Source organism: Kryptolebias marmoratus, linkage group LG15 (genome assembly GCF_001649575.2).
Source record: "Kryptolebias marmoratus isolate JLee-2015 linkage group LG15, ASM164957v2, whole genome shotgun sequence".
NCBI classification, from domain to species: Eukaryota; Metazoa; Chordata; class Actinopteri; order Cyprinodontiformes; family Rivulidae; genus Kryptolebias; species Kryptolebias marmoratus.
The window spans coordinates 3,769,502-3,781,095 of NC_051444.1; the positions used below are offsets into that span (position 1 = coordinate 3,769,502).

At 43.8% G+C, this 11,594-nt stretch overlaps 2 protein-coding genes across 4 annotated transcripts in view; both read right to left on the minus strand.

Annotated features, from left to right (window-relative positions):
* Positions 1-1,679: 1,679 nt before the first annotated feature.
* LOC108250182 (F-box/LRR-repeat protein 3) lies at positions 1,680-5,556 on the minus strand. 2 transcript variants are annotated; one of them, XM_017439942.3, is made up of 6 exons: positions 5,240-5,556; positions 4,067-4,277; positions 3,394-3,558; positions 3,186-3,308; positions 2,868-3,039; positions 1,680-2,411 (listed from the first exon to the last, which is right to left on the minus strand). In XM_017439942.3, exons 2-6 carry the CDS (start codon positions 4,274-4,276, stop codon positions 1,771-1,773), a joined length of 1,311 nt encoding a protein of 436 aa, XP_017295431.1. In that variant the 5' UTR covers position 4,277; positions 5,240-5,556; the 3' UTR covers positions 1,680-1,770. The 2 variants fall into 2 exon arrangements, with proteins under 2 accessions (XP_017295431.1, XP_017295439.1); XM_017439950.3 differs by having other exon boundaries at positions 5,396-5,554.
* Positions 5,557-8,410: 2,854 nt separating this feature from the next.
* tgfbrap1 (transforming growth factor, beta receptor associated protein 1) overlaps positions 8,411-11,594 on the minus strand; it is a 10,020-nt gene continuing 6,836 nt past the window's right edge. For both annotated transcript variants that reach the window (XM_025002777.1, XM_017405482.2), the window contains exons 11-13: positions 10,769-10,928; positions 9,826-10,286; positions 8,411-9,416 (exon numbers count right to left, since the gene is read on the minus strand). In XM_025002777.1, coding sequence (XP_024858545.1) covers positions 9,228-9,416; positions 9,826-10,286; positions 10,769-10,928 — 810 coding nt within the window. In that variant the 3' untranslated portion in view covers positions 8,411-9,227. The remainder of the gene's footprint in view (positions 9,417-9,825; positions 10,287-10,768; positions 10,929-11,594) is intronic.

Consider the following 11,594-nt stretch of genomic DNA (forward strand, 5'->3'; position numbering starts at 1 on the left):
AGATACCTGGACTCCTCCACCTGAGGCAGAGACTCATTCCCAAATCCGGTTGAGAACCGTGGCCCCGAACCAAGAGGAGCCGACTCTCATCCCAGCCGTGACCCGTCCCAGCGCACGCTGAAGGTCACGGCCCGAAGAACCACACCCCGAGGTTCCCAAACCAGACACACTCCTCTCCAAGACTGCGCCTCGAGAACCTGACCAGGAACACCACAAACAGGATCAGAGACGGGAGAGGAGTCCAACCCGCACCGAGAACGAGCTCGACTTTGAGCCAAGAATCCAGACGCAGCTCCTGCTTTGGTTCTACAAGAACCGGATATCCCCAAAACCAACCCTGGCACCCCATGTTCCTGCAGAACCCCCCACAGGAGGGTCATAAGCCTTCTTCAGATCTACTAAACTCATGTAGGCTGGAGAATCAAACTCCCATGACCCCCTTAGTGACCCCACAAGGGTGAAGATCTAGTCCACTGGTCCAGGACCGGAACCAGCACCACGCTGCTCCTCCTGGAGGATCAACAATCAGTCAGAGCCTCCCTTCCATCACCCGGGAGGCAGCCTTATGTAAGAACAGTTTTCTAAAAGCTCAGCCACTTTGTTCTGGTGTTTTAGACTCATATGGAAACAAATTTCACATTTTAATCTGAAACGTTTGTTAAAAATGGAAACAAATCCATAAAAACAAGTCAGAGTCAGTGTCCAACCACGGATTGTGTTTACCATTTGGCTACAAAAGCTTATCTTGGACCTTTCATTCGAAGAAAAGTGCATTAAAAATGATCTATATTTACAAATATACCATATAGTATTCATAAATATAATTCTCCCAGCTATTTGTTTTTAAATAAAACGTTATTTACAATTTCAACAGGAACAAGAGTCAGGCAATGCAAAAGTCACCTGGGAATTAAACTAAAAAAAGAGGTGAAAATGTTAGTTATAGATATTTACACAGTTCTTGATGATAAACAAAACGAGTCAACCCGGCTTTAGCCTCGCCAAACAACAGACAGAAGGATAAAGATTAAATTAAACATTTAAAAACGGGAAATAGTGCGATGCCGAAAGACCGAGAGGCAAAAAAACCCAAAACAATCCCACAGAAAAATCCTCGTCGGCCTCCAGAAAGCTTCACAAACACGCGGGTAATAAAAGGTTTGAAACGACGCCGCTGATGACGTCACAAAACAAGACAAAAAAATAACTGAGAACTTCCAGAGAAAACTGAAACTTTGATTAAATATGAAACATTTTAGCTTATAACGGTGAAGGATGTTGTCACCAACCTGCTGTCCACACACGCCGCAGAACCAGTCTTTATATTTTTTGCGATTTTAGTAGAAATTAAAGGGAATTAATATAAATGCTGAACATAGAAATCACTAAACTAATGAAACTTACTAATTTTGTAGACGTTCTACTCTTTTTAAGAAGTGTAATGGCATTTATTAGTACTTATATCAGCAAAATGTAAGTATTTGTAGCTGGTTTGGAAAAAATGTGACATCCTTACTGAAACCCCTGAAAATAAATCAATAGTCTGAAGAACTCAGGAGAGAAATTTGTTAAATACTGAGTGTTAAAATCATTCTACTGGGGTATAAATCCTAATTTAAATTATATACATGGATCAGTGAGTTTGTTATATTATTATCATCCTATTTTGAAAACAGAGGTATAAACAGATTGAAGAGATGAAGGTTTCTTCTCGTATTCCGGGAGTTTTCAGGTCTCAGAAACGCACATTAACAAACCTACGGCAGAGCTTCACCACGTCGGCATCATGTCTGGGAACCACACACGACCCAAATGCTTCGACACCTCCCAGTGGATGTCGTCCAGCTCGTAGCGGTGATCTGGAACCAGCACCTCCTCCATGATGGACAGCTGCGTCAGTCTGTCGCCGCACATCTTCACGAACTCAACGAAGGCGCTGCAGGACACCTCGCACTCCCCCAGGCCGATGGCGGAGAGCTGCGTGCAGTGCTGCGCGATGCGGATCAGCTCCTCGTCCAGCGGCCGCAGCCCGTTGGCGCACACCACCAGCTCCACCAGACGCGGGCAGGTGAGCCCCACGCGGCCCAGCACGTCCTTGCTGACGGAGCGGCCGAAGTACAGATGCGTGACGGGGATCTCATCCCGGAAGAAGGGGTCGAACTCTTCCTCGTAGATAAAGAAGTACATGACCAGGTTGAATTTGGGGGAGTGGCGGACCATGGCGTCCCAGCTGCTCTTCTTGATGCTGTGGAACTGCTGGCCTGGGTTCTCGCTCACCACGTTGATGCGGAGGTGCTCGAGGTGAACGTGCCTCTCCGAGGACAGCGCGATGAGGAGCTCGTCGCTCAGCAAATGGTAGTTTAGAGCCAGTTCTCTCAGGCCGTGGCACTGATCGGCCACACACATGATGCCTGGAAACAACAGGACGCTCATTAGACGAAAGACCGAACCGAGACTTCAGAGAATCCTGCTTCACCTGAAGTAAATCCAAAACCTGCTTAAATTTAAGTAAATAACTGATAAACGTGATTAAAAAGCAGCTTATTTCCAAAGCTTAGCGCTGTTAGCGACACACCGTGAGCGGGAAATATTCAGGCCCAAGCGAAACGAGAACATTTCTGTTGGGTTTCAGCATCTTTTCATGTTTATAATTTAAAGTAACGTGTAGCAGCAACCCAAACCGTGCCGTAGGTCCAAACGAACATTCATGTGTTCAGTGTTTCGGATGTAACTGTTCCTGTGATCCAGACTTAAGCGTCAGCCTGCATGTGTTGAAATATAATAACCACAGCGCCGGCTAGTGGTCCGGCATGGAAACAACAGCAAACAGATGTATATAGAAACTGACAACAACCGGTTATAATCACCTGCAGGGGAAACATGAGGGCAGCTGCTCATCTTCAGCAGCTTCAGCGTGTCGCTGTTGTTCGCCACCAGGACTTTGAGCGAGGGGTCGTCCACCGGTGTGTCGTCGATCTTCAGGGAGGACAGGGACTTGGAGTTCACGAAAACCACCGTCAGAGCCGAGATGAAGTGAGACTGTCCATCGAGAAGCAAAAGACAGAAACAGTACAAACACGCTTGGAATACAGTAAAAAGAAAAAGCTGCGTGTTTGCAGCGTTTCAGACGTTCATCGAAGGTCGGGTTGTTAAACGGACGAGTCGTCTCATCCCTTCGGACTCACCTTGGGCATCTCCATGAAGCTGGGCCTGGCTGTGGAGATGAGCCCTAGAGTTTTTAAGGAACAGTTCACGAGCTGGGAGAGGATGTCACACGCCGCCTCTGCAGACTCCGTGCTGCTGTCCACCTGCACGCCACAAAGACAAAGCTCACGCCTTCACCCCCTCTTCAACGCCGCCGGCATTCAAACCCCAGAGCCCTCTCCTCCGTACCTTGAAGCTGACGTACTGCAGGTGGTTGGAGTGCCTTTTGATGATCTGTTTGATGAGGTCTGGGTGCGTGGCCTTCAGGTACGAGCTGGCCGGCTGGTTCAGCTCGAACTCAAAGCAGCGCCACAGCTCGGGCATGTGGAAGGCCTGGTTCCAGCCTCGGCAAACCTGCGGAGACAACCGAACAGTCCAAGACAATCACTGAACAGCTGATGATCGTTTTGCCTCATTTTTAGGGTCATCATCGGATGCACACCTGCAAGATGGCCGCCACAGATAATCAATATAAAAAGGTTTAAACCTCTTAGCTGCAATTTAGATGAAATAATTCAAACATACAAGACCGAATAAACAAAATAAACTCATTATGTGTGCATTGTGGGTAAAATAAATCATCTTAGGACGTCTAATTTTTAAAGAAAAAGGACGTGTTGGCACGACAACGCTTCCCAATTCTCTTAAAATGTCAGAAATTTTAGGCTTACATTATATTTTCCTGTGATTACTTACGAATTTCTTTTAAAAAATGAATTTAGAGTGAAGGTGATGCAGATGGAAACGGACCGGAATGAGCAGAAATTCCTGCCTCGTTATTTCACACGTCCTCCTAAACAAACAAATGGTTTGAAACGATTTAAAGCGGCGTTATTGGAGAAGAGCCAGACACCACCGCTACCTGTGAAGCGAACGCCCTGTCCAGCAGAGGCAGGTGCTGGAAAATGTGCAGCAGGATCTCCTGTGGCAAACACTCCCAGTTGACTCCCTCGTCTTCCTCCTCCTCGTCCTCCTCTCTCCTCTGCTTGCTCGTCCAGTCAGGAGTCTCCTGGCTCCCGGCGCTGGGGCCTCCTCCCTCCTCCCGCTCGTTCTCCTGAAGGCCTCGTTTCATCCTGCAGAGAACCCAGACCCAGAATCAACCTCTCCCACCAGATTTAACAGAAAAATGGGGGTCTTCATCTGGGACTGTGCCGTCGGAGAAAAAGCTCCAGAAAACCTGTAGTATTCAGGCGGTTAGTTGAGCTCATTTTTTAGGACTGTAATGTCTCTGAACTTTGACAAGAACAAACGAAGCAAATTTGCTAATTTTAGCTTTAAGCTATGATTTAGTTCACTTTAGCTTTATGCTAATTTTTAGTTAGCAATGTTTTTGCCACATTTAGCTTTTGCTTGTTATGCTAGTCTTGGCTTTTAGCTATGTTTTTATTTTAGATTTTAGCTACCATTTGGTTAATCCTAGCTGTTACCTGCTGTTTTGCTATATTAAGCTTTAAAATGCTGCTTTGTTCTGCTTAGCCTTTAGCTACAGGGTACTAATTGTAACTTTCAGCTATATTTTGGCTATATTTAGCTATGAGCTACAGTTGTTAATTTTAGCTTCTAGCTTCAGTTTTGCTAGTATTAGCTTCTTGCTACTGTTTTGGTAACTTTGACTTAGCCACAGTTCCCGTTAGCTCCTGTTTTAGCTGTTCTGCTGGTTTCAGCTGTCAGCAGCCACTCATTTAATCTGGATTTGTTTATCAGTCAGGTTTTCTGATCACCTGTGCGTAAATCCCTGCTTCTCTTCAGGTGATCGTGACGTAAACACTTCTTGGTTTTCGCTCGTGCGTCACGCCTCCCCTGTTCCTAACAGGTGTGCCTCACCTGCTGCTGGTAAAGTTAATTATTTAATCGATGAAAATGGTTTAAAAAACACACATCGATGCAGCTAAAATGTCAAGATGCTAACGTGTTAGCGCGACACAAAAACAACTAGCTTAACCCAAACACCTAGCTACATTAGCTGATCCTGACATGTTAATAACAAACGACTTAAGCTATTTATTTTCTTTAGAACTGACCGGTCAGTTCTTACCTGGCTTTCAGCTCCACCGTTGGCTGTTTATTTATTTAGAGGCGGTAACTCAACCGGGACCGACGCAAGAGGAAAACTGCGTTGGAGCTGGCCGACCGATCAGGCACATTGGACCATACGACGGCACGGAGTGTCCGGGACTTGGCAAACACTCACTGGAGGCTGTCGGGGCGAAGTGTCCGCGGGTGTCTTTGCGGTTTTAAAAGGCGTCTGACCTCAATTCGGTTCACAACTAACGTGCCTCGGTAGTAGTTCGTCGGTTAAAGATGGCGTTTGTGTTTTCTGTTCGGATCAGCAGGCTGCAGTTGTAGTGAACGGTCGGCAGGGGGAGCTATGTTATTACGGAGCATGCGCAGTTACAGTAAATAGCCGTCAGGGGCGCTATTTAATTTATAAGCAAACTGCAGTTACAATAAACGGTCGGTAGGGGGAAGCTATGTTGTTAAAGAGCATGCGCACTTACAGTAACCAGCCGGCAAACTGCAGTTACAAGAACAAGTCTACAGGGGGTGCTATTTCACCCAAATTTAACTAAAACGCTGTAATGTTTTATTAATTTAACAAACGTGTAAATAGTAAAATGTTAAAAATTTATACAAAAACAGTGGCGATGAATAATTTACCAAATAAATATTGCTCCAACAATGAAGGACTGCAAAATAGAGGAACAAAAAGTGTAATAAATAATTTAAAAAAAATAACCAGCCTGGACTACAATGCAAAATAAAGAGTATAAAAGTGGCAAAACTGAGATGTACAATCTTGGTTTTATTTTTATTTTTTATGCACTTGTATGTGAAATGAAAAGAGAGACTGAGTTGATATATTCGTTAAAATAGGAAAAGGTTTTACACTCCATCCACCATCATTTATATTTAACCAGGTGAGTCCCATTGAGATCACAAGCTCTCTTTATCAAGAAAGCTCTGGATAAAATTTTTAGAATATATTTAATTTTTTTAATTTTATTCTATTTGAAGTTGTGTTGTTGAGGCCTTTGCAACAAGCTAATTAAAAACCTGACAAGCAAAAAACAGGAAGTTTTGATCATGAATAAAAGATTTCATGCTGAAAAAAACAGCATAAAGTTTGTCTGCTTTTTTTAAAAGCAGAATTACTGACCAGTAATTGAGGAGAAAAAAGGCATAGAAAAACTAGAAAATCTGACGAGGAAGCACAGATCGTCAGAACACCGGCTGTAGGCGCGAACGCACACTGACCGACGTCATGACGTCATTGATTTAGTTGAAAAAAAAACGTTGTTTAACTTTCGGTTCTTCCCTTGACTACTCTTGAAAAAGAAAATAAAATAGCTTCTCATCATCACAACACCTAATTGGTGTTAGACTGCATGTAATCTGTAGTGGATCGAGTGCATCATATGGGTTTGCAGTGAACTGTTGTAATATTTTTACGCGAGTTTTCTCCGCCTGAAGTGGTATTTCGCTTTTATCTAAATAACATTCGGGTCGAATGTTATTTTCATTAATTATCCAACAACTAGTTAATTTACCAACAAGTCTTTAACTGAGTTTATTCCTCTCATCATGGACAACAAGTCCTGTGAATTTGGAGACATTTGTTCTTTTTTTGCAAAAGTTACCAGGGGGGAACATAATATTTCAGCCGTCTGAAATAATCGGTTAAAACACAGGACAAAAATAATTTACCAACAACTCCTTAACTGTGTTTATTCCTCTGTATTATGATATTATTAGCACATTTTATTTTTAAAAAAATTGTTTTTTTTTAATGAGAAATATTTGCCCCTCTAAACAATTATGTTAATAGATAAGTCATTATTTACGGAGACGCAGGGGGGACCCAATGACTTATATGGATCCATATAAGTCATTGGGGGAACCGTATCTGATGGGGGAACGCGGCTCTACGTAACAGCAGCAACTCGAGCACATTACTGCCCCCTATATGTCAAGAGGACAAATAACACCTTTTCTGTTTAAATTGCCAACCCGCCACAGTGGCGTGTGTGTTGATCAAATTCAGGGTGCTAATTTCCACCCCTGGTAGTGTTAGTCATTTTATGGTAATTTGTTTTATTGATGTACTTTCTGTGATAGTACACAGTTTTAAGAAATAATTGCTTCACGTATCTTTTAACCTGTTTCTAAATTAAACTTCAGAAAGGAGTGTCTCCAATTCAAACTGTCCTCACGGTGTGAATATATTCTTATTTGATTCCTCACCTCATAGTAAAAAACGAGACCGTAAAGAACTTCAAGGGTTTTTTTTTTTGTTTGAATACAATTGAATACAGCCAACCTCCATCTTTCTCCAAGCGGGATGTCGTGAATAAAAGGTTAAAGCCATAACTCCCCCCCGACTCTGGAGGAGGAGGAGGCGACGAAGAAAGCCGAGATGAATGAAGTCATCCTGAAGCGCCCTGCGTGATGAAAGGGTTTGTTTTGAAATGCTGCCGTGGAATTTAATGCTCCTTTTGTTTAGAAATGCAGGGGAAATATAGTCCTCGTTCAGATCAGTGCTGTCAAAATTAATATTCTGACTAAATTAAAAGGATCTGAAGGGTTCTGGTGAGCGATACGAGCAGAAGAAAGAACACAAAATCAATCTGAACGACCTTAAATGCAGATTTATGTTAAAACGTGATAATAAAAACTCATTCCTGTAAGCTCATTTTAACCACGTTGAACATGGCTGCCATCTAGTGGTTAGAAAGTGTCCTACAGCCCACACAGAACAACACTAACCAAGCAGTAAAAACAACTGATTTACCCACAAATGATCATAACTGTGAACGACTTACAGCCATCTCACTTCCTTTTTAGTCAAACTATATCTAAAGCTTCAATCTTTCAAACATTATTTTAAATTCTCGATTTTGAAGTATAAATAAAAGACAAAAATTGGAACTTACACGCAATAAAGTGCAATCATAAGCTAAAGAAATCTACAACTGATTGACCCAATTAAAGATGGCCACCACTGCATTAGCCAACAAAGAAATGGCTGTAACTGTGAATTTCACAAATACTGAGCTAAAGTCTGGTGTGGAGGTAGCTGAGAGTCATCCCCAACTCGTGCTCTGAGCGTGACGCGCTGTCACATCGCAGGAGACAAACAAAGACATTAAATGATTTGAAAATGAGGCGATTCTGCTTCAGCGTGAACTCAGAAATGAGAGCAACAGTGAAAACTTTTACTGACGTTTATTAGGTTGAATTTCCCACGAGTCGCAGCGGAATAATAACATTTGCTGCCATGTTTCACATGTTTCCCGTCGATATAAAACTGACTCTGTGCAGGTTTTAAGAATTGGTCCGAGCTGCAGCTCCGGAAAAAAAAAACAAAAAAAAAAAACTGCATCTGTAAAACTTTCACTCAGAAAGTTTGTTTTTAACTTTTAGTGACTTTCAAAGTCCAACAGGCTCGGATGTCGTTTCGTCGCCCAGTAAAAACTTTCTGAGGTACATAAACATTTGACCTTAAAGCCGAGGAGTGAAAAGCAGCAGCGGCGGCGGCAGTAGTGATTAAAAGACCGTAAGAGACGAACACAAAGACCCTGATGAGTCTCTTTAGTATTTCACAATAAAACCTAACGTGCAAATGTGCGAGTCAGGACAGTTTTATTACAACACAAGCCGACGAGACAAGAACCAGATGAGTTTCCGTATTAATTCATGCTTCAGAAATATTAGTGACACGATTCAAAAACTCGTCTTTTAATTAAAACTGTTTCGGTTTGGAGCTGCGTGAGTGAAGACGGGACGGCCACAGAGCTGAGATTTCACAAACAAAATAGCTGAAAAAACCCGTAGAGACGCGTGCGGCTGCAGGCCTCGCCGACGCCGCAGCTCGTCCCCGCTGCGGACACAAGCCGACGTTCTGCGTCTTCTTCTTCTTCTTCTCCCCCCACCCCGCAGGCGTCCAAAGCCTCAGCGCGTCCGAGGCTGTAGCTCGGCGCCTCGGGGTCACACGTCGGGACGGAAAGCGTGAAACGTCCGGGGCCTCACGTCTGGTCGCTGCTGTTAGTTAACCGTCTTTTCGTGGGCGAGTCTCGCACCCGCTGCGCGACGCAGTGGGCGTGGACAGGCACTCCTCCCGGCAGGCAAACCACGTCTGGTTCGCTGAAGGTGTTGTGGCACAGGTGGCATCCCTTCTTCTCGGACACAAAGATGGGCTTCTTGACCTCTTTCAGCTGGAAGAAAACAAAACGAGAGCTTTAATAAACTAAACCCGAGCCGAGCTAAAAATGATCCAATCTTAAATTAACTCATTGAGATGAATAAATAAAAACAATCAAATCATCAATTTACCTTGACCAACTTTTAAAAGTCCAGAAATATTAAAATAAATAGAACAAAACCATTTAAATACATGTAAATATTGAAGAGGAATGCATATTTCCTGCTGCCGTTTTGGTTAAATCTCAAAGATAACGACCCTCGGCTACTACCACGCTGAATTCTAGCTCAATATCTGTAAAACTGATCAGCTGTGACGGCCATCTTGACTTGGATTAACTCCAACATCCCATGACAACTTTCTGAGTTTCACTAAAATCCAGCTGCTGGTCCGTGGAAGCGTCATGGCCGCCTTTTGCTCACCCGGTCGTGCAGCACCTGAAGGTTTTCAGAGCGCGCCAGCCCCAGTGCGATCTGGGAGGTGCGGCAGGCGTGCGTGCTGGCCCTGACGGCTCGGTTTAAAAAGGGCCTCAGCAGCTGCAGCGACCAGTCCTCGGGGAGCATCCGCAGGACGCGGACGGCATCAAACACCTCGCCGTGACGATTCAGGAGGTCCACGGCCGCCATTTCCAGCTCGCCGCCGGCTTGTCCTCCTGCTGCGGGGGAGTTTTCACTCCTGTCCAGATACACGCCCAGGAGCAGGTGAAACAGGCGCTGCTGGAAGGCGGAGTCCCGACACGACGAGGCCCACATGCAGAAGGACTCGGCGGACCGGAAGTCTCGGAGTTTGTGCACCAGGATGTGCAGGGCCTTGTCGTGCTCCTCCAACTTCCCATGTAGTGTGGCGCGCTCCAGCAGCAGCTCTTCATAGTTCTCCATTTTACCTGAGCAGAGAAGACAAAAAAAACACACAATTCCATATTTCAGAAAGGAGAAATATGCATCTCAGGTTTGAGCCGTACGCTGCTGTTAAAAAGCCAAAACCGTTAAATGTGTGCGTCACATGGTTCCTACGGTTTAATAAGATACTAGAGACAAAGGTTGTTATGGTTTGGTTTGTTTTTTTCCCCTCGTGGAGCCACTTCTGACTTGTCTTCCAGAGGAGAAAAGGTTTCTGTTTCCAAACGTTTGCAACAAGCTACAAGAGCTAGCATGTTAGCAGGTGAAACATACTGTCTACTACTAGCCAAGGAGGCTAATAACCAAGCTAATTCATTACTATCAGCTCATCAGAAGCTTAACGTTACTTTAGGAAGAACGAAACAGCAGAGAATAGTTTATAGACACATTATGAGTTATTATTCAGGCAGCAAACATCCAGACTCTCATCATGGCTCATGCCTAAATGTTAAGATGGCCGTCTTACCTAAGACGAAGTGAACGCGGTATAAGCTGGACTCCCTGAGAAAGGCCTGCAGCTTCTCTCTAGCTTTGGTCAGCTGCTCCTCACCTGCAGGCGTCCCCGACAGCAACGACAAAACCCTGTCCAGGTACAACACAGCCAGGTGTGTGTGGACCTTCTCCTTCTGCCAGAGGTGGGATTGTACAGGATAAACAAAATACACAAAGTTAAAATTACATTTTGACTTGGCAATCAAATCCCATACTTCATCACGCTTTTCCAGAATTAAAATTCAGATTTTTGTTCATTTTTAGGTCATGGTTGACACTGAAACTCTGTAAATTTACAGTAAATGTTTATAGACTGACACAGTTTGGTTTATCTGTATGGTTTAAATATTATATAAAGCAGAAACCGCGGACAGAAGCTGGACGACGCCGTTAAAAAGAAATAAAACACTGCTTCATCTCTGTATTTTGATGGCTCCTCTGACAGAAAACCTCCAAACCTGCAGCCCAGAATGTCCAGGTCTAAAAGCTACATGTAGTTCTGGGCGATATAACGATACATATCGTGGGGACGATAGAAAAGTGTCTATCGTGATATATTTTCTTCTATCGTTTCTATCATAATTGTATCAATGATTCATGTAAATATTTCATAACGTCAAATGTATTAGTGTTGTCACTTTGCATACATTCAGTTTATATAAGTGATAAATAAGAAGAAAAAATAACTATTTTGCGAAGAACCTCCGTTTTGCGACATGATGCTGCTTTACGGCAGCGGCTGTCTGTGCGGCGCCGTGTTTTCACCATAAGTGCTGAAAGATGGAGACGCAGGAAGTATC

Coding starts and splice junctions, on each gene's coding strand:
- LOC108250182 (XM_017439942.3), bottom strand. CDS start 4,276: ATGAAACGAGGCCTTCAGGAGAACGAGCGGGAGGAGGGAGGAGGCCCC. Junction 3,559..4,066: donor ACAGGGCGTTCGCTTCACAG/GTAGCGGTGGTG, acceptor TTGTCTCCGCAG/GTTTGCCGAGGCTGGAACCA. Junction 3,040..3,185: donor GCTTCATGGAGATGCCCAAG/GTGAGTCCGAAG, acceptor CTCGATGGACAG/TCTCACTTCATCTCGGCTCT.